This window comes from Cricetulus griseus, chromosome 7, assembly GCF_003668045.3.
Source record: "Cricetulus griseus strain 17A/GY chromosome 7, alternate assembly CriGri-PICRH-1.0, whole genome shotgun sequence".
NCBI lineage: Eukaryota > Metazoa > Chordata > Mammalia > Rodentia > Cricetidae > Cricetulus > Cricetulus griseus.
Window position 1 is genome coordinate 72,790,031 of NC_048600.1, and position 26,699 is coordinate 72,816,729.

Genomic DNA, 26,699 nt, shown 5'->3' on the forward strand with positions numbered 1-26,699 from the left:
CAAATTCTGATAAAATATCTTAGCAAACAAGAGGCATAAAGTCCATAATTTTGTACAATAAAAGTTCATGATGAGAGAATGTGTCATGCTCTCAGGCATATGAGCATCATGCAAATGACATAATCATGAACCTGGAAAAACAGATGTGTAGAAGAAAAGAAAGAAAACTATTCATTCCAAATGAATTAGTTTTTGTTTCCTTAAGAGAAGGGTCTCACACCCAACAATTTCTTCAGAGCCCCTGTGATATTCTTATTCCGGAGACTGTAGATTAGTGGGTTCAGCAAAGGAGTGAGTATCGTGTAAAACACAGACACCACCATGTCCTTCTCAGGGGTGTGGAAGGAGGCAGGGAGCATGTAGGTGTAGACAGCAGCTCCATAGAAGAGGATGACCACAGTCATGTGGGAGGAGCAGGTGGCAAGGGCTTTCTTCCTGCCCTCTGCAGAGTTCATCCTGTGAACTGTGAGGAGGATGGATGAATAGGAGCTTGAGATGACTGTCACAGGGATGAGAAGCATGAGCACACAGCACAGGTACATGAGGGTCTCATAGAGCCAGGTGTCTGAGCAGGAGAGCTTTGTCACAGCAGGGACCTCACAGAAGAAGTGGTGGATCTCCCGGGATCCACAGAATGGGAAGGTCATGGTGACAGGAGTGAGTATGAAGCCATCCAAGGATCCCAGGAACCAACAGACAGACATCAGGAGGAGACACACCCTATAGTTCATGAGGACAGGATATCGGAGTGGATGGCAGATGGCCACATAGCGGTCATAAGACATGGCAGCCAAAAGGAAAAATTCTGTACCTGCTAATGTCAGGTATAGGAACATCTGCATCCCACAGGCAGCAGCTGAGATCTTGTGACTTCCCAGGACCTGGTCCATGAACATCTTCGGCACAGTGACAGAAATGTACATCATGTCCATGAGGGACAACTGGCTGATGAAAAAGTACATGGGTGTGTGGAGGCGGGTGTCAGAGTGTATCAGAAGGATCAGGAGGGCATTTCCAGACAAGGCCATCAGGAAAACCACAAATATCACCACAGCAAGCAGAACAGGGTGTTTGGACTGAATGAAGAATCCCACCATGGTGAAATCTGACTGTCCAAAGTAGTTGCTCATCCAGTTGGTGAAGTTCATGAATCTTTTCTAGGCAAGCAAGAATGCTTGGGGTTAGTGTAATCATGTGACCCTAGGAATGAATACTCAGTGATGGCTCCCTAATCTGACTAGGTACCAGAGGAAATTCTCTGGGCCTGGAGATCTGAGGATTGCATATTAAACATAGTTCAATCAATTTTTTGATAAGTTAGAATTCATGTCTTGGGAAGTTATGACCCAATTGGTTTTAACAGATACCTATAGAACATTCCATCCAAACACAAAAGAATATACCTTTCACCACCACATGGAACCCACTCTAAAATCCACCACATACTCGGCAACATAGCAAACCTCCACAGGTACAAATAATTGTTATAACACCCTGTATCTTATCAGACCACCATGCTTTAAAGTTAGAATTCAACAACAACACAAATTGCAGAAACCCTAGACACTCATGGAAATTGAACAACCCTTTCCTGGGTCAAAGAAGTAAAGAAAGAAATTATAGACTTCCTAGAATTCAATGAAAATGAAGACACAACATACCCAAACTTATGGGACACTTTGAAAACAGTACTAAGAGGAAATTTCATAGCACTAAGTGCCCACATGAAGAAACGAGAATAGTAACACTAGGGAATTAAGAGTACAACTGAAAGCTCTAGAACGCAAAGAAGCAAACTTAACCCTGGAGGAGTAGACGCCAGGAAATAATCAAATTGAGGGCTGAAATCAATAAAGTAGAAACAAAGAAAACAATACAAAGAATCAATGTAACGAAGAGATGGTTCTTACAGAAAATCAACAAGATAGACAAACCTTTATCCAAACTAACCAAAAGGCAAAGAGAGTACATGAAAAATAACATAATCAGAAATGAAAAGGGGGACATAACAACGGACACTGAGGAAATTCAGAGAATCTTCGGGTCATACTTTGAAAGCTTGTACTCCACAAAATTCAAAAGTTTAAAGGAAATGGGCAATTTTCTGGATAAATATCACTTACCAAAATTAAACCAGGAACAGACAACCAATGTAAACAGACTTATAACCCCTAATGAAATAGAAGCAGTGATCAAAATCTCCCAACCAAAAAAAAAAAAAAAAAAAAAAAAAAAAAAAAAAAAAAAGCCAGGCCAGATGGCTTCAGTGCAGAATTCTACCAAAAATTCAAAGAGCTAATACGAATACTCCTGAAATTGTTCCACACAATAGAAGCAGAAGGTTCATTGCCAAACTCTTTTTACAAGGCTACAATTACCTTAGTACCCTAGTCACACAAAGACACAACTAAGAAAGAGAAGTACAAACCAATATCCCTCATGAACATTGATGCAAACATACTCAATAAAATACTGGCAAATCGAATACAAGAAAACATCAGTGAAATCATCCACCATGTTCGAGTAGACTTCATCCCCGGGATGCAAGAATGGCCCAACATACGAAAATTTTAGACATAGAGCAAAGGATTACCTGCCTACAATCCACACTGTCAGAGAAGCTAAGAAATGAGGAGGGACCTAGGAGAAACAGAAGAGAGAAGAGGAGAAGAGGAAGGGAGAGGAGGACATGAGGGAGCAGGAAGGTTGAGTCAGGGGAAGAATAGAGGAAAGCAAGATAAGAGATACTATAATAGAGGGAGTCATTATAGGTTTACAGAGAAATCTGGTACTAGGGAAATGTCCAGAGATCTACAAGAATGACCCCAACTAACAATCTAAACAATAGCGGAGAGGCTACCTTAAATGCCCTTCCCCAATAATGAGATTGATGACTACCTTATTTGCCACCCCGGGGCCTTCATCCAGTAGCTGATGGGAGCAAATGCAGACACCCACAGCTAAACACTGAACTGACCCCCTGAACATGTGTGTCAGTGAGGAGGCCTGGGCAATCTATGGGGCCTCTGGTAGTAGATCAGTATTTATCCCTAGCATACGAATGAATTTGGGGAGCCCATTCCACAGAGAGGAATACTCTCTTAGCCTAGACACATTGAGGAGGGCCTAGGCCCTGCTCCAAATGATGTGACAGACTCTGAAGATCCACCATCAAAGGCCTCAAGCTCCCTGGGGAGCAGAAAGGGGATGGGATAGGGCATTACTGGGGGGCAGGGGAGGAGGGGAGGGAGAGGGAACTGGGATTGACATGTAAAACACATTTGTTTCTAATTTAAATAAAAGCATAGAAAAAAAAGTATTCACATCTTGGTCAGAAGCATTGGTTATTGGGGCAAATTTTCCAAGGTTCAAGGTCATGAACATTCCTAAAGACAGTGTCTTCTGTCAAGTTTATAAACTTGAGGAGGTCTGCCCCAGGCCAACATGAATACTGATTGAGTGACAAAAAATGAGCAATCAAAATTTTTTGAAAACTATGGTTTTAAAAGAAACCTTGACCTCTATGAATTAAGGATGCAATTGGAATCTTAAAAACTGTATTTCATATACAAACACATTTAAATGTTGTAACTTAAAAGGTAAATTTCAGCAGATGGACCTCCTTGATCCCCAAGATCTGGCTCCTCTCAGAATTTCTGTGCTGCTTGAAGAAAGTTTGCCTTCACACAAGCAGGACCAATGCTCAGAACCCTAAGAGATTTCAGCAAAGAAACCACTCAGTGACCAAATACTGCCCCCATTCCAGCTGTCACTCAATCCAGTAGTGCTCCATCTGCTACCTAAAATAATGTTACTGATAATGATGGTGGTGGTGGTGATGATGTTGATGACTTTGATTTCTGATTTGGCCAAGATTAAATAAGCAAAACAATCGAAATCTCTCAATATCAAAAAGTAAAAATAGCTGTGCACACAACACTGTGATAGCTCTTACCAAACTGGAAGATCATCTTAGAGATATGTAATATTGTTATATTATAGGCTACATGACTTTTGTTCTACACTGTAAATATCATGCATACATTTAAGAATTTAGTTTTCAAAATAATAAGGAAGAGATTTTCAATTAAATAATGTTTGCAGCCTACTTAAAGAAGATTTGGATTTGATATTTCTATATAAGTTCACTTTTTTGTTTAAATGTATAAAAATTTTAAATGTGTTTAGATAAACATTCACATGAACTTAGGAATTACAAAGAAACACATAACATATTTGCACATTTAACCCTGTTTACATAGTTAGCAGAAAAACTCACCTGTGTAAGATCTCAGCTTTTCCAAGTTCACCTGCTCACAGGACCCACCACATGCTCTAACTCTATAGGACCCTGAGATGACTGTGCTCACAGGCCAGTCCAGGCTGTACTTGCACTATATCGTCTGCTTTGTGGTTGTTCCAGTCCCTACCTCATGGTGTCCATGAAGCAGAGAGAAAACTGAGCAACACTGAGATTCCTCAGGCTCCTGGCTCCCTGCTCCCTATGCTCCCTAGGCTCACAGCCTGTCTGCATTGGACTTTGAACACAAGTCAAGGAGACTTTGAACTTGATGGAGCTTAAATAGGCCCATGCCAGTCTGTGCAGGACAAGACATAAATATGACAAAGTCAAATGTTTAAATGGATGCAAAATGAATAAAAGCAGCAGGCACAAAATATATTTAGCCTTTCTGAAGTTAGCTAAAGCTTATGCCATGTCTTCTCCTTAAACAGATTCAATTTTTCAACCTAAAATGTTTATACATATTTGTGTGTGTGTGTGTGTATATGTGTGTGTGTATACTGTGTGTGTGTGTGTGTGTGTGTGTGTGTGTGTGTGTGTGTGTTTGTGCACTACACATGTCAGTATTGGCCAAGGAGGGCAGTGGAGGGTGTCGGATCCTCTGGAAACCATTTCGGATAGTTGTGAGCTGCCATGGGGGTGTTGGGAACTGAACCTGGATTTCCCACCTTCTGATTTCTGAATGGGTAAGTGTTGGCTTATGTAGCTCTCACTGACACAGCACAAATATCTCCACTTCCTGAGAACAGTTTAGCTGTGGTTACAAGGCATGGAGAGGTCAGAAAGATCTTCCAGCTCCAAAGGTGTTTACACCTTTGTGAGAGTTCCCTAAGCTACTCCTGCTACTGGACTGGTTAAAACCCTGGGCTATCGTCCCTGCTCCCTGAATCTGGTATCACCCCACTCTTCCATCCTTTCCGCCGACTGACACAGGAACTAGGTGAGTGAGTCTCTGCCCTTACCCAACCACCACCCAAACCATCACCCACCCGGACCACCCTGGGCCTGCACCTACCTGCTTGGGGTAGACATGCACAGACAAGGAGGAGCTCCCTGAATCTGGAAAAACCCCACTTTTCCATCTCTTTCCACCAACCGATCCACAAGGAGTGAGGAGACTACCAGGAGAGGCAAGACCATCCAGAGTTGTGGACATTGAATTCCTGCCCCCCCCACACCACTGGGTCACAAGAGGAGATACAGAGACCCCACCTGCACCCACTAAAAGAAGATATGGGAAGAAGACAGAATAAGATTTCACTCAACAACAGAAAGACCAATAAGACACCACCAGAATCTAGGGACTCCACTCCAGCAAGATCTGAAAAGCACAACACAGAGCATGAAGATGAGATGGACCTCAAAAATTATCTCAGCAAGATGATAAAGACCTTTAAAGAGGAAACAAGAAAATCCCTTGAAGAAATAGAAGAAAAAGCAAACAAAAAATTACATGAAATGGAGGAAAAGACAAACCAAAAAATTCAAGTAATAAACAAATCGCTTAAAGAATCTAAAGAAACCCAAGGGAAAAAAAACATCCAAACAAGTGAAGGAAGTTCTTAAAATAGCTCAAAGCATGAAAGCTGAAATAGACACAATAAAGAAAACACAGAATGAGGCCATGCTGGAAATGGAAAGGCTGGATAAACGATCAGGAACTAAAGATGTGAGTATAACCAATAGAATTCAAGAGATGGAAGAGAGAATCTCAGCTATTGAAGACTCGCTAGAGGATATACATTCATCAACCAAAGAAAACCTCAAGTCCAACAAATCCCTAACACAAAATATCCAGGAAATATGGGACACCGTAAAAAGACCAAACCTAAGAATAATAGGTGTAGAAGAAGGTGAAGAAACACTGCTCAAAGGTACAGAAAACATATTCAACAAAATCATAGAAGAAAACTTCCCCAACCTACGGAAGGATATGCCTATGAAAGTACAAGAAGCTTACAGGACACCAAACAGGCTGGACCACAAAAAGAGGTCCCCTGGACACATAATAATCAAAACACCAAATCTACAGAATAAAGAGAAAATACTAAGAACAGCAAAGGAAAAAGGCCAAGTAACATATAAAGGCAAACCAATCAGAGTCACATCTGACTTCTCAATGGAAACTCTGAAAGCCAGAAGGTCTTGGATAGATACCCTATAAGCATTAAGAGAGCATGGATGTCAACCCAGACTACTGTACCCAGCAAAACTTTCAATCACTATAGATGGAGAAAACAAGATATTCCATGACAAAAACAGATTTGAACAATACATATCCACAAATCCAGCACTACAGAAGGTTCTGGAAGGAAAACTCCAACCCAACAAACATAACTACACTCACAAAACACTGGCAATAGATAATCTAATTTTACAAATGCAAAAAGAAACAGGAGGACGAAATCCACACGCAATGACACCACCAACAATAAATCCAAAACAAAGAAGAACCAATGAACAATGGATATTAATATCCCTAAATGTCAATAGTCTTAACTTACCCATAAAAAGATATAGGCTAACAGAGTGGATATGAAGACAAAATCCATCCTTCTGCTGTTTACAAGAAACACACCTCAATTTCAAAGACAGGCGATACCTCAGAGTAAAAGGATGGGAAAAATTTTCCAATCAAATGGGCTCAAGAAACAAGCTGGTGTAGTAATTCTAATATCTAACAAATTAGATTTTAAACTAAAAGCAATCAAAAGAGATGAAGAAGGGCATTTCATACTCATCACAGGAAAAGTCCATCAAGATGAAGTCTCAATCCTGAACATCTATGCCCCAAACACGAAGGCACCCACATTTGTAAAAGAAACATTACTAAAGTTCAAACCACACATAAAACCACACACACTTATAGTAGGAAATTCCACACGCCCCTTACACTACTAGACAGGACCACCAGACAGAAACTTAACAAAGAAACAAAGGATCTGACAGAAGTTATGACCCAACTGGGTTTAACAGATATCTATAGAACATTCCATACAAACACAAAAGAATATACCTTATTCTCAGCGCCACATGGAACCTTCTCAAAAATTGACCACATAGTTGGCAGCAAAGCAAACCTCCACAGTTACAAAAGTATTGAAATAACCCCCTGTATCTTATCAGACCACCATGCATTAAAGCTAGAATTCAACAGCAATACGAATTGCAGAAAACCTACATTTCGTGGAAAATGAATAACACCCAATTGCACCATTCCTGGGTTGAGGAAGAAATAAAAAAAGAAATTAAAGACTTCCTAGAATTTAATGAGAATGTAGACACAACATACCCGAACTTATGGGACACCCTGAAAGCAGTGCTAAGAGGGAAGTTCATAGCACTAAGTGCCCACATGAAGAAACTGGAGAAAAGTCACATTAGAGAATTGACAGAACAACTGAAAGCTTTAGAGCAAAAAGAAACAAACACACCAAGGAGGGATAGACTCCAGGAAATAATCAACCTAAGAGCCAAAATCAACAAAGTAGAAACTAGGAAAACAGTACAAAGAATCAATGAAACAAAGAGTTGGTTCTTTGAGAAGATCAAAAAGATAGACAAACCTCTAGCCAAACTAACCAAAAGGCAGAGAGAGAGCATGCTAATTAACAAAATCAGAAATGAAAAAAGGGATATAACAATGGACACTGAGGAAATCCAGAGAATCTTCAGGTCATACTTTGAAAACATGTACCCCACAAAATTGGAAAATCTAAAGGAAATGGACAACTTTCTGGATGAATATCACTTACCAAAATTAAATCAAGATCAGATAAAGAGTTCAAATCGATCTATAACCCCTAATGAAATAGAAGCAATCATCAAAAGCCTCCCAACCAAAAAAAAAGCCCAGGGTCAGATGGCTTCACTGCAGAATTCTACCAGAAATTCAAACAAGAGCTAATTCCAGTACGCCTCAAATTGTTTCGCACAATAGAAGCAGATGGGATATTGCCAAACTCTTTCTACAAGGCTACAATTACTTTGATAGCCAAGCCACACAAAGATATGACTAAGAAAGAGAACTAGAGACCGATATCTCTCATGAACATCAATGCTAAAATACTCAATAAAATATTGGCCAACTGAATCCAAGAACATATCAGAAAAATCATCCACCATGATCAAGTAGGCTTCATCCCAGGGATGCAAAGATGGTTCAACATATGAAAATCCATCAATGTAATCCACCATATAAACAAACTGAAAAAGAAAAACCACATGATCATCTCACTAGATGCTGAAAAAGCCTTTGACAAAATCCAACATCCCTTCATGATAAAGATCTTGGAGAGAACAGGAATAACAGGAACATATCTAAACATGATAAACGCAATATACACCAAACCAATAGCCAACATCAAAGTAAATGGAGAGAAACTCAAAGCGTTTCCTCTAAAATAAGGAACAGGACAAGGCTATCCACTCTCTCCATATCTCTTCAATATTGTACTTGAAGTTCTGGCTATAGCAATATAACAAGAAAAGGGGATCAAAGAGATACAAATTAGAAAGGAAGAAGTCAAACTTTCACTATTTGCAGACGATATGATAGTCTACATTAGTGACCCGAAAAACTCTACCAGGGAACTCCTATGGCTGATAAACACCTTCAGCAAGGTAGCAGGATACAAAATTAACTCAAAAAAATCAGTAGCCCCACTATATACAGATGATAAATCCAATGAGAAAGAAATCAGGGAAACGTCACCTTTCACAATATCCACAAGCAACATAAAATATCATGGGGTGACACTAACCAAAAAAGTGAATGACCTGTACAATAAGAACTTTGAGATTTTAAAGAAAGAAATTAAAGAAGATACCAGAAAATGGAAAGATCTCCCATGCTCTTGGACAGGTAGAATTAACATAGTAAAAATGGCAATCCTGCCAAAAGCAATCTACAGATTAATGCAATCCCCATCAAAATCCCAACAGTTTTTCACAGACATTGAAAGAACAATACTCAACTTTATATGGAAAAATAAAAAGACCCAGAATAGCCAAAACAACTCTTTACAATAAAGGATCTTCTGGAGGCATCACCATCCCCGACTTCAAGCTCTACTATAGAGCCATAGTTCTGAAAACAGCTTGGTATTGGCACAAAAATAGACAGATAGACCAATGGAATTGAATTGAAAACCCTAATATTGACCCACGCACCTACGAATACCTTATTTTTGATAAAGGTGCTAAATCTATACAATGGAAAAAAGATAGCATCTTCAACAAATGGTGCTGGTACAACTGGATTCGGACATGCAGAAAATTTCAGATAGATCCATACCTGTCACCATGCACAAAACTTAAGTCCAAATGGATCAAAGATCTCAGCATAAATCCAGCCACACTGAATCTTCTAGAAGAGAAAGTGGGAATTACCCTTGAACAAATAGGCACAGGAGACCACTTCCTGAATATTAAACCAGTAGCACAGACATTGAAATCTGCAATTAATAAATGGGACCTCCTGAAACTGAGAAGCTTCTGCAAGGCAAAGGAAACAGTTAGTAGGACAAAACAACCACCCACAGAATGAGAAAAGATCTTCACCGATCCCACATTTGACAGAGGACTGATTTCTAAAATATATAAGGAGCTCAAGAAGCTAGCCACCAAAACACCAAACAATGAAATTAAAAAGTGGAGTTCAGAACTAAATAGGGAATTCTCAACACAGGAATCTGAAATGGCTGAAAGACACTCAAGAAAGTGCTCAAAATCATTGGCCATCAGAGAAATGCAACTCAAAACAACTCTGAGATACCATCTCACGCCTGTCAGAATGGCTAAAATCAAAAATACCAATGACAATCTATGCTGGAGAGGATGTGGAGAAAAGGGAACATGCCTCCATTGCTGGTGGGAGTGTGAACTTGTAAGACCACTCTGGAAATCAGTATGGCGGTTGCTCAGAAAAAAATTGGAATCAGTCTACCTCAAGATCCAGCCATTCCTCTCTTGGGTATATACCCAAATAGTGCATGTTCATACAACAAGGACATATGTTGGACAAATTGGAGGCACATTATGGAAGATGGTGCAAAGACATAGAGAGATGATAAATAGATGTACAGATAAACAGGGAGACAGACAGTTTTCCTTTCTACCAAAATTTCTTTGGCAGATAGAAACTATCTTCTGTTCAATATTTAAACATTCCAAAAGAGTTCAGAAACTGAAAACTGTTTGGTTTATATGTGGACATAGTAGATCTCAGGTCAGGACAGTGGCCACCACAAATAGAAACCTAAACACTACAGTGGACGGAGGGCATAAAAAACCTGGGTTCTGTGCTGGTCAAATCAGCAGTGTACTCTGACTAAGGGGAGTTTCTGACATCAAGAAACCTAGGACACCAGAAGGACTTTGATCACAGTGTCTGAGGCACACACAAGTTTTGCAGCCTTGTCAGTGCTGTTCCAGCTCTCCAGTTTGCATTTGGTGTGGACAGCCAGATGCAGCTTCAGGCTGGCATCACTAACAGCACTGGTAGAGCGACTCCAAGCTACTGGAGGCAGCAGCACCAGAGTCTGTTCTGAAGCCGTCCTACAGCACTTCTCCCCAGGAGACCGAATTACTTACCTTATTTCCTTCCTTTTCAGGGGAAAACTCAGATTTCAGAGTGTGCACCTAATATGAAACAACCAACTGACAAAAGAGGAACATTTCACTATTTTGGGGGAAAAAGAGCATGCCCCTTCCTCAGTTCTCTTGGAAACCCCATTTCTCTCTGTAGTCTGCAGTTCAGTCTAGACAATGCCCTGCTGCTCTCATTGTTGAACATATATTTTTTTGGTGTCATTGTCACACTCTGTAAGCTTGCAGCTCCATAACTGCTAGCAAACACCGTAAGATTAGTTGAGATGGCGGTATACATGTTCTTTTAAGTAGCTGGGAATAAAACATGCTAAGTCTGTGTCATTAAGTGAATAGTATTTGAAGTTTTTGGAAGAAATTGCATGCTCTTTTCTGTAGGAAATGAAAAAGAGGAAAGCAAAGGACTTACAGTCAGGAACTACTAGAAGTTTCAGGAGGCAGATGTAAAGTCTGTAACAGTGTGTGCTGTGCAGTATCCCCTCAGTTCCAACGCACCCCAGATTCTGCAGGCAGCCTTGGACACATAGGTCAAGGAGCAGTGGCTGTTTAAGAGCACAGGGAATAGGAGGGGAATGATGTCATCCCTGACTGGACTCTGCTCATTAAGGGCTGGTGTTATGGGGTTTTGTCAATAATGTTCCTTGGGACTTTGAAGATGTAATTAATAGAGCTATAAAAATAAAAAAAAAGCTGAGAAACATATCCATTACACAGCTGTGGTTTTGTCCTTGTGCTTTTTTCAATCTCCCAGATTAGTAAAAGTGTAATTGTAACCGAATTTAAAATGATCTGAAATTTGAACACTGTAGCTAAATATCAAGCATGAGATAGAGAAGTCAGGTAATACACGGCCAAAGCATTATTTCTCTGACTCTCTGTCTGACAGTCTCTCTCTGTCTCTTTCTGTCTCTGTCTCTCCCCCCACCCGTGTGTGTGTGTGTGTGTGTGTGTGTGTGTGTGTGTGTGTGTGTGTGTGTGTGTGTGTTCGTATATACTTCCAGTGGTTTTCACAGGTGTGACCTCTCGATTTGGAGTTCAGCTGCTTAGGCACAGACACTGCCCCTTACTATTGCCCAACAGACTCACCCAGATGTCCCATCCCTCATCTGTCATCTTGTCCTCTTACTATCTCAGCATCCTTGTGCTATAGGGTCAGTCACAAGCCATGTTTTTTAGACTGCATGGAACTTAAACGCTTGTTTCATTGTAAACAGTGACATGCAAATTACAGAACAATCTACAAGTACAGATGACTTAAGAGAAAATGTAAATATTTATATTGCAGTCACCGAGACAAAATCCATAGTCTTCAGAGTCCACACATTCTGGTCAGAAAATATGGAGAAACAAAGCTGTACTCACCTTCCTCCCTGCTAACTGGCTTTCCTTGTACCATGAGGTGCCATGTAGGCTTTGGGGACAGAAAAGTCAGCAGTTGTCTACAAGGCATCTCCTGGTACTGTGAACACTAGCCAGCAGGAAGAAGACTTCCTGGCCACAACTAACCTGATTTATTTCATGTCTTGTGAACACTGTAAGTGGTGTCTCTGCAGTAAGGTCTTACCATCAAGTTCTAGGAGGTACCCAAGAGCAATGGCACCAGTCTGTGTAATTATGAGGGTCTCCAGGACACGCATGAGGAACAGGTCAATAACAGATATCCCACACCAGGCACTGGGCTGTTGGGCAGTCCATGGATTCTGGGAGACATGTTTCTTGTGTTGAGTATGTATGTACCTATGAATACATAAAGAAATATAGCAAGACTTTTCATATGGCCTTTCCAAACATCCTGAGTGTTAGATGCTCCCTTCTTGCCCTTGCTCTCAGCACTTTCCCCACTTCAAATTCCTTCCCCATCATTCTTCTGTCCTTTGTCCCACTGTATTCTCCTCTCCCCATCCCCTAAGATCATTCTCTCCCTTCTCACCAATCAGCACTTCCAGTTTCCTGTATTCTACAGATTTGCAAATTAAACACACAAATTGAAATATTCAATGCTATGATCCACAGATGAGAGAGATCAGTTGACATTTGTTGAAAACAAAAATCATAAATGTGTGAACAGATGCTCACACTGAGAACCAGTTACACATTTCACAATCCAGTGACAATCAAGTGCATACATGTGGCAGTTCTTAAGAAAATTTCTTGCTCATGAACTATCTACTGTATGTGCAATGGTCTGTTTAAATCTGTCAGTATTCTAAGATTACCCATGATTTCACTTGATTTTGGTTACAAACTGAGATTCTTTTCCTTTTAGTAGAGTGTGCAGAGACCTGGATGCCTGAGGGATGGCTGGACCCATGGCTGGGTCTGGCCAATGAGTGGGGTCCTCTCCCCATGGTCTTCCTGATCACTGGGACTGACTTGTGAGATGAGGCCACTCCAAAATAAAAGAACCTGTCAGTGTCACATAAACCTCAGGGTAAATGGTCTTTGGGGGTCTCAGATTAGTTTTGCCACATTATTTTCAATTCACTTTTTGAGTAATTGTCATATGGAATATATCTCTGAGGTTTTTAAAAGTCCATGTTGTACCTTTAGCCCATAGAGGTTCAAACTTGGCTGACAGCTCAGGTTGAAATAAATGTTCAAAGTAAGTGTGATTTCCCTTTGGAAGCGCTGTTTTGTGGTAATCAGTGATCCTTCAGACTGTGGTCCTCTGGACAAAGGACACTTTAAGTGACTTGGATATTTCAGCACCCTGAAATGTGACAGTTTCACTAGAAGTTATGTTGGTTCTAACTGCAGATATTAATTCTGTTTGAAATTTTCTTAAATACGGGGAAATTATAAACCTCAGATCTTCAGGCCCAGGGACCTTCCTCTGTTAGCACAGTCAGGCTGATTTACACATCACTGAATATTCATTCCTAGGCTCACGTGACTCTACCCCCAAAGCATTCTTGGTTGCCTAGGAGACACCCTTGGCCATCATCATCTGGATTAGCAACTACACTGGACAGTCAGATTTCACCCTGGTGGGATTCTTCACTTAATCAAAACACCCTTCTCTGCTTTCTGTGGTCAAGTTTGTGGTTTTCCTGTTGGCCCTGTCTAGAATGCCCTCCTGATCCTTCTGTTCACTCTGACACCCACATCCACACACCATGTACTTTTTCATCAGCCAGTTGTTCCTCTATGTGACACTAGCAGTCCAGAACTTTCCCTTCTGTCTGCCCTGTCTTATGACCGTTGTATGGTTACAGTTCCTGTTAAGTGCTTTAAGAGCATACTGATAGACAAAACAAACCCTTTTTTCTGTCAAGGTTTAAGGGTCTGTTCCTCCAAGGTCATTTAGACTAGGTAGGAGCCCCCAAGTCATTTACTCTTTTGTTTACCAACTGTGCGAAGATTTGGAGATGGGTGAGGGCCTTTCTGACCACAGCCTACTTTGGAAGCATTGGAAGCTTGTCTCTTAGTATTGATTCTATTCATTGTAGAATATACACTGATTAGAACCCACTCCGTGGAGCCCTTGTGGCCTCTTGATGAAGAGGACAGGTGAGTCAATAGAGCTGTGAGACCTTTTGTTAAATGTCCTACAGCCCCATGGGACCTAGGGACCTGGAAGGACCAGGGTAAAAGTTACTGCCCCTTTAACCCTCTGTCCACATGGGAGTATGCTCCTAGTGGGTTCATCAACACCCAGAAGTCATATGAACCAGTCTGGTCTAATATTTTTAAATTTTGTATAATATTTGAGGAGAGGAAACACTTTTTGTCCACTAAGTAGCCCTTTTAGACATTTCCAAGAACGAACAATAAATTTCAATAACTCTAATGATTTAAATAAATGTTTTATTGAACTTTTTATTTACTTAGTAATGAGAGATACCTAGGTGGGTCAATGTGCCCCTTGTCATTTTGTGATTCCATTGAGATTGCATTCATATAGTTATATTTTTTCTTTTTTATTACAAAGAAAATTATTTTATATGTCAATCCCAGGTCCCTTTCCCTTCTCTACTCCCCTACCCTCCCCCCCCAACTAATGCCCTACCCATCTCATACCTTTTCTGCTCCCCAGGAAGGGTAAGGCCTTCCATAGGGGGGTCTTCAGAGTCTGTCATATCCTTTGTGATAGGTCCTAGGCCAACCCCCTTGTGTCAAGCCCTCCATGTGGGATGGGCTCCTAAAGTCCATTCCTATGGTATCGATAAGTACTGATCCACTACAAGAGGCCCCATAGATTTCCAAGGTCTCCTCACTGACACTCACATTCAGGGGGTCTGGATCAGTCCTATGCTGGTTTCCCAGCTATTAGTCTGGGGACCAAGAGTTTTCCCTTGTTCTGGTCAGTTCTTTCTGTGTGTTTCACCAGCCTGGTATGGACCCCTTTGCTCATCAGTCCTCCTCCTCTGCAGCTGTATTTCAGTTCAGTTCAAGGTTTAGCTATGGGTGTCTGCTTCTACTTCCACCAGCTGTTGGATGAAGGCTCTATACAATGGCATATGAATTACTCATCAATCTCATTGTCAGGAGAGGGCATTTAAGGTGGCCTCTCTTCTGTTGCTTAGATTGTTAATTGGTATCATCTTTGTAATGCTCCAGACATTTCCCTAGTGCCTGATTTCTCTTTGAACTTATAATGTCTCCCTCTATTATATTATCTCTTATCTTGCCCTCTTCTGTTCTTCCCCCAACTCAACCTCCCTGCCCCATCATGTCTTCCTCACCTCTCTTCTTCTCCCCTTCTCATTCTCTTAGTTCTGTCTCCCCTCCCCCCATGCTCCCAATTTTCTCAGGAGATCTTGTCCTGTTCCCCTTCTACAGGGGACCATGTATGTCTTCAATAAATGTTTTATTGAACTTTGACCTTAAAATTTTGATTAACATAACTCAATGATTTTTACTGCTCATCTTTACACACTTTACATAAGGTACTCAGACCTTCTGTGACCTGTTGTAGATTTTCAGCTTGCTCTTCTGTTTGGTTCTGGAAATAATTAGTCATCTTAATTTACATATAAGTCATATATTATAGAAATCCTCTTTTTACTAAAAATGTGTTCAAAGATACTTCCTTGTAGCATTTGCCTCTCTGAAGAAAAATGCACAAATGAAGCTGAATTCTTATTTGGAGGGAGCCAGTTACTGCAGACAACAGTGACAGGGTGGAAGAACACTTGAAGGAATCAGAATTAGAAGCTGCCCTTCTTTGGTCTCACTAACTGCTATAATTGAAGCTGTAAACAGCTACGTGACACTTGTGAGCCTCACTGAACCCCTGAGATCCTTACAACACTCTGAACATGAAGGAGAAAGACTTCCTAGCCAATTCTCTGCAGAAGGAACAGGGGAGATGCACACACAGTGACAGCTCATTTCCAACAGCATCCCCAGGAACAACAGTCAGCTCTGTGCATTTGTGGGCAGACTGTACTGTGCATCGGCTTCCCTTATTTCTGTTACCTGTTTTATGGATTTCCATGACGTATCACTTTGTGGCATGGGCTCATGACTTGTTGATTACACAGGATTTGATTGTTTGATGACACTGCTATTTTTATTTCCCTTCCCCAACAAAGATTCTCATGAATCAGTTTCCAGGACTCTACAAAGCCTTCACATTTCAAGCTAGAGTTCATGTAGGACATTGATCACACAGGAGTGACAATCTGTTGGACAGGCAGGAGACATTGGGGTAGAATGCTGTCACCCTGCTAGCTGCATGTTTCCCTTTCTGTGCATCAGATGATCAATTCTCTCAAGCCATGGTGGCCCTGCCCTGACACCTTGCATCACCCAAGACCTCCATGTCCTAACAGTGCTGAGTCAGCTGCCTTAGGTGCTGGATGCAGCCTGGAGTCCCACAGAACCTCTGTCACCTGCAGTTGGTGCAGATGCCCCAGACCAGCAGCAACAGGGAGAGACCCTTTTCTTTCCCCTCCCTGCCAAAGTCCACATGGGGTCAGCACTCAAACCAAGTGTGAAGGAGTCAAGAGACTGCCCCATATACAGCTAAAGCCCTGGGAGCCTGAGATGTCTGAACTCAGGAGGGTGGCCTGATGAACAGAGGACACTGTGTGCCAGAGGATGGAATGAGAAAACCACCACAACAACGGGAACACGATCAGAAGCCTTTAGCATTCAGGAAAAAGTTCACAGCAATTTGTCTGCAGGATCAAGAGTGCAGAGTTGGGCCCATCTTTTTCCCTGTTTTACACCATCATCGACTATACAGTTTACACCTCACAGATGTCGGCAGTTTAAGTGGAGGTGTGACTTCCTAAAGTATGACTTCTGTCCAGCTGATGGCAATATAAATATTCAGATTTTCATCGAAGCCATTTGTACTTGTAGATCATTCTCTAATTTTTCAGGTCACTATTTAAAATGTAATAATCATTTTAACTGAATTCACTTCTAATGAATGTGGCTTCCGACTGACAGCTGAACACACAGAAATGATGGTGACAGGGAAAATGACACATGAAGAATGGGGCCTCAGGGTCAGTCTGTAACATACTCCCAAGGAGAGTTGAACCACAAGGTTTGGACTCCACAGCTATGAAAGAAAAAAGTGTCACAAAACTACTGAAAGTTTATATGAATGCGCGCGCACACACACACACACACACACACACACACACACACACACACACACACACACAGGAGGCAGAGGGAGTGAGGAGGGAATAGAATTCTGTATAGTGTGCAAGGCCCTTGAAATACAATCACTGACTCATGTTGGACATAATAGCTATTTATGATTGCTCGTTTCCTTTTGTCACAGTGGCTGCACTTTAAACCACTAGCACCTTGGCTATTAAGGCTGTTGCCTGGTAGGGGAGGGCGGATTCTGTTCCCCCAGAAAATGGCCCCATTGATGCTGCTAAAGATAGCTTTAACTGCATCTCTATCATTCATCTACAACTTGAGATTCAAAGGCTAGGGTGAAAAATCTGTGAGTTAGAGTAGCCTCTGGCTAACTTTCTTTCTTAGTTGGTGTCCTGGGAACCTTTCTCCTCCCACACTATCCCAACTAAAAAGCCCAGGCTAAGCTCCTCCCTAATACTTCCTGTCAACTAGTTGCTAACACATCCTCTGATCCCAGGTTAATTTTATTTAATTAAAGCAAATGCAACACATCTTTACATAGTTAAACAAATACAATATAAACAAACGTTAACACATCTTTGTCTAGTTAAACACATAACCCTTAACATATGATGGTGATATTCCAGGCCATTGTTAACACTGGCTGTGACTTTCCACTTTAACAAAACTGAAGGTAAATGAGGCTGTGGCAGTGGTTTCCATCACCATCCCTGGCTGCCTTAGTTACATTCTTCTTTAAAGTCCCATGGGGGAGTTATTAATCACATCTTTATCCAGGAATAAGCAGGGTCCATCCAGGGATGATGTCACTTGCCTCCTGTTCCTTATGCATTTAAAGAGGTGCTGTCCCTTGTCTCATATGACCTTGGCTGCAGCTCCATCTGATGGTGAGTGACCAAACAGGTGAGAAGGCACAACACATGGTGGATGCTAGACAGTCTGTTCTACAAGGAGTGTGTTTATCATTTATTGTCTATTTTTTGTGTGCAGAGGAAAAAAATCTGCCCTCTTTTCTCTTTTTGGTCTTTTGGGACAGGGTTTCTCTGTGCAGCCCTGGCTGTCCAGAACTTGCTCTGTAGACCAGGCTGGCCTTGAACTGAGAGATCTACAAGATCTATATGCCTCTGCCTCCCCAGTGCTGGGATTAAAGTTGTGCACTAACACACCCATCTTCTCCGAAAGTTTCCCCTTACTACTTCCTTACTGAGATTTTTATCTAAGTTACAAATGAAGCAATATGTGTTTTACACACACACATCAGCCTTGCCTTGATTTCATTGCTTGTCCCCCTGCCCCAGTCTCACAAATGCTAGGATTGTAGTAGGTATCTGCCCACACACCCACCCATCCTTCTGTGTTATTAGTGTTCATATTACAATCAAACAGCTTTCAAAAAATGTCTCTTTTGTGGATTATTTGCCTTCAATCATGGGTAATATTTGAGGGTTGCAATAATTCCAAAATAATTTTTAATCCTATTCATGTCTCATCATATGAAGGAGACCATGGGTGATCTAAACACAAAGCATACAGTCCTGGGGAAACAGTGTTTCCCATAGAACCCAGGCAGGTACTGACTCGGTGCCTACTCACAGGTTAAGCACTCACACTGTGCATTATTGTGTGATGTGAGGCAGATGCCCTGAGACCCTGAGCTTCTCCACTGTAAAGGAGGGAAAGGTGGTGTCTCCTACAGAAGCACAGGGTGGCCCAGGGATGCTTCTGGCTTGGCATGATGCTTTTCCATTTCTCTGCCTTCACTGTGAGTAATACCCAGCATTAACAATGCACCAAGCTGTTCACATGAAATTAACAGCACAGCATGGGTAAGTGTGGCCAGCTGCTGGTCCCCTGCCTTGTGTAGACACCACTTTCCTTATCTCGCTGCTCTCTGGGTGCCTTGTGCTAGTGTTCCCAACTAAACAGAGTGCACTGCCTTCCCAGCACACCTCCTGTTCCTCACCTACCTCCTGACCTCCACTCACCATGCAAACACTGTTCCTGGATTCTCATAGACTGTGGTAGCTTCCCTGGCCCTTGTTCACTGTGTCCAGTTATAATCTGGTTCAGCAGGTGCCTTAAGGTGACCAATGGATAGCTTAAGTTTAGAACAGATACAAATTTCCTTTCACAAACAAGCCTTCAAAAATGGAAATATGTTTTCCTACATCTCTGTCTACTTGTCTGTCTGTGTTTCTGTCCACGTCCTCCCGTAGGTCTCAGGTTTGTCTGATGTTTATACGACAGTGTCATGGACCAGGGCATTGTTCTCAGCTCTATCAGCAGCTTGTCAGAGTATGGTTCTTTAAGGACTTCTAAGATGAGGCTTAGATCTGATTGTGGACCCTGTAAGGAGATGAACTTAGAGAAGTAGAGACACAAGAAGGGTGAGACTTCCCATCATTTCAGTCTAACCAGTGATAGATGAGCAAGCATGTTCTCTGTATGGTTGTATCAATATTTTCATATGACTATGCTTATATGAATGTGTATTTAAAGAGCATTATCTATCAAAACAAACATATGTAAGAAATTCCAAATTCAATTTTAAATTTACTGCATGCAGTTTTCAATTAAGATCTCTTACCATATTATTTTTTAAAAGCCACATTCTTCAGTAAATACAAAAGGATGGTGGATCTCATAATGTGTTAATACTACAAGCAAATATACAATGGCTCTTAATAACTTTGCTCATTGACATTCTTAAAAATGTGTCTATTTTTGCTTATGTGCATTTGTCTTTTATTGTTTTTTGTTTGTTCATTTTGATCAATAATTGTGCAGATTTCAAGAACTTATTAATAGAGGTCACTGCTAATCATCAGATCATGACCATGAACTATGGTAGCTTGAGTCTGAGTTGTAATGGATCTAACCACAGATGTGAGTTCATCATTTTTTAAATTGCTTCATATAGATTATCATTGTACAGGTTCTGGAACTTTCTCAGTGCACTAAGCTTGTGCAATATCATTATGTAGTCACTAACCCCAAACCATTCCTGGTTGCCTTGGAGACACCCATGAACATCAACACCAGGATGAACAACTACACCGGACAGTCAGATTTCACCCTGGTGGGATTCTTCATTCAGTCCAAACACCCTGCTCTGCTTGCTGTGGTGATATTTGTGGTTTTCCTGATGGCCTTGTCTGGAAATGCCCTCCTGATCCTTCTGATACACTCTGACACCTGCCTCCACACACCCATGTACTTTTTCATCAGCCAGTTGTCCCTCATGGACATGATGTACATTTCTGTCACTGTGCCCAAGATGCTCATGGACCAGGTCCTGGGAAGCCACAAGATCTCAGCTGCTGCCTGTGGGATGCAGATGTTCCTGTACCTGACATTAGCAGGTTCAGAATTTTTCCTTTTGGCTGCCATGTCTTATGACCGCTATGTGGCCATCTGCCATCCACTCCGATATCCTGTCCTCATGAACCATAGGGTGTGTCTCCTCCTGTTGTCTGTCTGTTGGTTCCTGGGATCCTTGGATGGCTTCATACTCACTCCTGTCACCATGACCTTCCCATTCTGTGAATCCCGGGAGATCCACCACTTCTTCTGTGAGGTCCCTGCTGTGACAAAGCTCTCCTGCTCAGACACCTGGCTCTATGAGACCCTCATGTACCTGTGCTGTGTGCTCATGCTTCTCATCCCTGTGACAGTCATCTCAAGCTCCTATTCATCCATCCTCCTCACAGTTCACAGGATGAACTCTGCAGAGGGCAGGAAGAAGGCTCTTGCCACCTGCTCCTCCCACATGACTGTGGTCATCCTCTTCTATGGAGCTGCTGTCTATAATTATATGTTTCCTCCCTCCTTCCACACCCCTGAGAAGGACATGGTGGTGTCTGTGTTTTACACGATACTAACCCCAATGTTGAACCCACTAATCTACAGTCTCCGGAATAAGAATGTCACAGGGGCTCTGAAGAAATTGTTGGGTGTGAGACCCCTCTTTCTAAAAACAGTAAAGCAAGAATTTTGGAATGAATAATTTCTTCCTCTTGTCTCTAAACATCTGTTGTTCCAGGTCACATGCTGTTGTTATTCCTCATCCATCATATCTCATTACAGGGTTATCTCTTTTGAAGAATTATTTCTCTATTCCAAAAATTTCATTGACATACTTCTTGTACATTCAAAAATCCTTATTTGTACTGTGTCAATACTACATTTTATGAAGTTGATGGTGTCTGTTCAATTTTGTGCAACAATAGTCTTATCATCCAAAATTATGTAATATGAAGGAATAAATGGTCATGAGGTGTTCAATGATAAAATATGAATGAGTTGGAAGCAAAGTGGTTAACAATGTTAAGTAGAGGTGACTCAAGGTAAATGACATACTGAATTAATTCTATCTGTTTTCTTGATAATTTATGTATATTTGAAATTAGAGAAAAATAAAGAACAAGATGCAGGTTTAATCCCTTGAGCTCCTGTATTATGATATAGTAAAAATAATGGTTAAAAGAAACTTAAATCTGGATCATACATGTGGCAGCTTGGTGAAAAGCCTTATCGTTACAAAATGTTTTATAAACACAGGAATTCTAATCCATTGACCAGGTGCAGAATCTTTGATGTGTATGACTTTGTTCTCTGGGAACTTCAGTATGGTGTCCCTTGTTGACCAAGTGTCACATTTAGTGCACAAAGAGTCCAAGTGCTGTTTTATGACCTATTGTAAGGAAGCTCATTCCTAAGATCTAGACAATCAGGGCAGCAGTCTTTAGGAAAGAGAGGTGGCTGGTGCAGCCCTTCTAATCTGGGACTTATTTGTTCCCACTTTGTGTATCTGACATAGCATTTACATGTGACATTTACAGAAATGTTATACCTGAAATTAAATTATCAAGAACACAGTGTAACCTAAGAAAGTAAAAGCAGCACAAGAGAGAAATGGGTTTCTTTCTTTTATGAAAAGTTAAAAATTTCTTAATTCTTTTATTCTTGGTACCACTACTGCAATTTACAGGACAATATAGCTGATATAATGAAAAGAAGAAGAAAAGGGCTACAATAGATAAAAGACCTCAAGAATGTACACCTAATTGACATACATTGTATTAATCAATAGATGCAATTTTGCAAACTGTGCCTATGACAGTTCTGAACAAGAAGGGTTTCCTGTTTACTCTGCAGTAACTTTTCTGACTCTGGATCATCATTTCTTCCGTGGCCAAGTTTTACATTTCCTCTAATGCATTTTGCTGTTCCTTTCCATCCTTATCCCCCATAACATTTAATAAATGGGATAAGACAGTTCTGTTAGGAAACAAGCCAAAATGTTACCATGTTGTTGTTCGATTTCTTCTACAAGGTGGATTTGTATTTATTTCCCCAAACTGCAGTCTGGAGTAATGCCGACACAACAAATCAAAATGCAACCCACAAATAAGAGTTATGAAAGTTTAGAAAAGGAAGAACAATCTTTCTTAAAATTAGAAGTAGCCACTCCATATGAAATTACAGCCATGAAACAAGACAGCCTAAAGAAAGCAGAGTTATGAGACATTAAATTATTTCAAATATTCTCAACATCAAAATAAATAATTCATAGAGTACAAATAACTGAAGGGTTGAAAGATGGTTCTGATTCTCGTCAATTAAGAAAGTGGTGGATATAGCAGCAGAAGTTTTTTTTTTTTTAACAAACCAGAGAAAATGGCTATATTTATTAGCAGGAGAAAGAGAAAAGAGGGAATGAGAGAGAGAGAGAGAGAGAGACAGAGACAGAGACAGAGACAGAGACAGAGAGAGACAGAGACAGAGACAGAGAGAGACAGAGAGAGAGACAGAGAGGGAGGGAGGATTTTAGGAAAGCTGCAGATTACTCTGAGACAGTTGTCCTTCCATATGGCGTGGCTAGTTCTAATTTTTTTACATTTTTTATTAGTTCAAATTAGGAACAAGCTTGCTTCACATGTCAATCCCTTCTCCCTCTCCCTCTCCCTCCCCTCCCCCCAAAACCCTCCCCCAACCCCTTGCCTGCCCCCACCCCATCTCCCCTCCACTCCTCAGGGAAGGTAGGGACCTTGATGGGGGCTCCCCAAAGTCCTCCACATAATCCTGGGCGGGACCTAGGCCCTGCCCCATGTGTCCAGGCTGAGAGAGCATCCCTTCACGTGGGATGGGCTCTTAAAGTCCCTTCTTACACTAGGAAAAAATACTGATCCACTATCAGGGGCCCCATAGAGTGTGAAGGCCTCCTCATTGACATCTATGTTCAGGGGTCTGGATCAGTCCTGTGCTGGCCTCCCAGACAGCAGTCTGGGGTCCATGTGCTCCCCTTGTTCAGTTCAGTGTATATCTGTGTGTGTCTGCCTCTGTTTCCATCAGCCACTGGATGAGGGCTCTAGGATGGCATATAAAGTAGTCATCAGTCTCATTATAGGGGAAGGGCATTTAGGGTATCCTCTCCATCATTGCCTAGATTGTCAGTTTGTGTCATCCTTGTAGATCTCTGGAAATCTCCCAGTGCCAGATCTCTCCTTGAACCTATAATGGCTCCCTCTGTTATGGTATCTCTCATCCTGCTCTCCTCTACTCTCCCCCCCACTCAACATTTCTGCTCTTCCATTTCCTCCTCTCCCCTCTTCTTCTCCTCCTATAATTCTGCCAGCTCCCTCTCTCCTACCCTCATGCTCCCAGTTAGGTCAGGAGATCCTGTCCCTTCCCATTCTCTGGGGTCCATGCATTTTTCTCTTAGAGTCCTTCATGTTTCCTAGTTTCTTTGGCGAAGAGGATTATAGATAGGCTGGTAATCCTTTACTCTATGTCTAAAATTCATATATGAGTGAATACATACAATGTTTGTCTTTTTGTGACTGGGTTACCTCACTCAGGATGGTTTATTCTAGTTCCATCCATTTGCCTGCGAATTTCAAGATTCCATTGCTTTTTATCTGCTGAATAGTACTCCATTGTATAAATGGACCACGTTTTCTCTATCCATTCTTCAGTTGAGGGACATCTAGATTGCTTCCAGGTTCTGGCTATTACAAATAATGCTGCTATGAACATGGTTGAACATATGTCCTTGTTGTATGAACATGCATTATTTGGTTATATGCCCAAGAGAGGAATGGCTGGAACTTGAGGTAGACTGATTCCCATTTTTCTGAGCAACCGACATATTGATTTCCAAAGTGGTCTTACAAGATTGCACCACTACCAGCAATGGAGGAGTGTTCCTTTTTCTCCACATCCTCTCCAGCATAGATTGTCATTGGTGTTTTTGATTTTAGACATTCTGGTTGGTGTAAGATGGCATCTCAGAGTTGTTTTGAGTTGCATTTCTCTGATGGCCAAGGATTTTGAGCACTTTCTTAAGTGCCTTTCAGCCATTTCAGATTCCTCTGCTGAGAATTCTCTATTTAGTTCTACACCCCTTTTTAATTTCATTGTTTGGTGTTTTGGTGGCTAGCTTCTTGAGTTCATTATATATTTTGGAAATCAGCCCTCTGTCAGATGTGGGGTTGGTGAAGATCTTTTCCCATTCTGTGGGCTGTCATTTTGTCTTACTGACTATGTCCTTTGCCTTACAGAAGCTTCTCAGTTTCAGGAGGTCCCATTTATTAATTGTAGATCTCAATGTCTATGCTACTGGTGTAATGTTCAGGAAGTGGTCTCCTGTACCAATTTGTTCAAGGGTATCTTCCACTTTCTCTTCTAGAAGATTCAGTGTGGCTGAATTTATGTTGTGATCTTTGATCCTTTTGGACTTAAGTTTTGTGCATGGTTATAGATATGGATCTATCTGCAATTGTCTGCATGTCCGAATCCAGTTGTGCTAGCACCTTTGTTGAAGATGTAATGTGGGAAATTACCAATATGGAGCCAGGTAAAAATACAAGGGAATTTAATAGGGAAAGGCCTTACTTACAGAGTGACCTAGCCAGCCGGCGGGACAGCAGTAAGTACAACAAGCCAAAGATGTAACGGAAGAAGGGGCTGCCATGTGTGCATCCCTCACTCTTAAACCTTCCCTATGTCACCCTGACCACGCCTCACAGGCATGGTCAGGCACACCTGTAGCCAGCCCCTAGCAGGCGTGGCTAAAACATCCCCTATAATTCCCCTTTTAGTCTAAAAGAGGATTAAAACTTAACAGTGTAAAGTATCCAAAATTAACAATCATAAAGGTGAAATATAAGAAGATACAACAATCTGCTTATGTCACATCCTAACTATGTCTATTTTAACTAAACCCTAAAGCCATCTGAAAGAGGTGTTCAAGCCTGAACACCTCCTTCCAATCCCAACCATAAACAATAGGAAGCTATACCTAACTAGGTATATACACTATCCTAAGCTACAACAATGGGGGAAAGGGGGCGTAGCATCCTCCAAGTTACTTCCTGCTGAAATGGGATGGCGATAGCCTCGTGGCGTCCTGTAGGAAGAAAATTTTAGTATAGTGAAAGTCTCAAATGGATTGTATCCAGTCCATGTTATATGGGATTCGCTTGATTGAAGATCTCACTTGAAATCCTCAACTTGATTCAAGTCAGTACCTGTAGCTCCGGCCAGAGTGTCAGTTGAAATGGAGCAAGTTGGATCCAGTGCAATCGAGGATGTGTGACCCATTTTCTTTCCGGGGTGTCGAGGGATTCCTGTCAGGCAGGTCTTTATTGGCTGTGTGGGACTCAAACATAAATGTTTGCTTGAGTAAGTATGTATACTGGGAAAGACAACCATGGGAGAATAACAATTATGAGAGGGTATACACCTTGAAAGAAAGAGCCAAGAAAAGACAAAGACAATCCCCAAATTCTTCTCTTATTTTGTATTTCATCAATTGGCTTCTTGATACAATGCAGAAACTCTAAAGTTTAGTTAAACAACATGCTTGGATTTTAGAGGAGGAAAGCCAAATCCACCTCTAAAGCCAGAATTGGTTCAATTGAATAGTGACTAGGAAATAAAGAGAAATAGAGTTCTCTGAGAGACAGCTGTAATGTTTACCGTATGGCACGTTCCTTTTGTTTGATGGTTATAGCTACCTTCTCTTCTTAAGTATCTACCCATGCAGTGTCCTTTGACTTCTGGAGATGAGTTTTCCTGTGAAGATAAAAGCAAAACACTTTCCTTTCCTTTGGAGGTATCTATTTAGTTTATGAGATATACCTTAGTAGAATACCTGTCATTTCTCCTTGTCAAGAGGTTTTTCCTTTTCAACTCAAATCTTGATGAACTTTGA

The 26,699-nt window shown here is 41.3% G+C and overlaps 2 protein-coding genes across 2 annotated transcripts; one reads left to right on the forward strand and one right to left on the reverse strand.

Annotated features, from left to right (window-relative positions):
- Positions 1-200: 200 nt before the first annotated feature.
- Positions 201-1,148, reverse strand: LOC100763568 (olfactory receptor 2T29). The gene has a single exon (XM_027426251.1). The coding sequence runs from the start codon at positions 1,146-1,148 to the stop codon at positions 201-203; it is 948 nt and encodes a 315-aa protein (XP_027282052.1).
- Positions 1,149-20,507: 19,359 nt separating this feature from the next.
- LOC100763854 (olfactory receptor 2T29) lies at positions 20,508-21,488 on the forward strand. The gene has a single exon (XM_027427395.1). The coding sequence runs from the start codon at positions 20,508-20,510 to the stop codon at positions 21,486-21,488; it is 981 nt and encodes a 326-aa protein (XP_027283196.1).
- Positions 21,489-26,699: the final 5,211 nt, after the last annotated feature.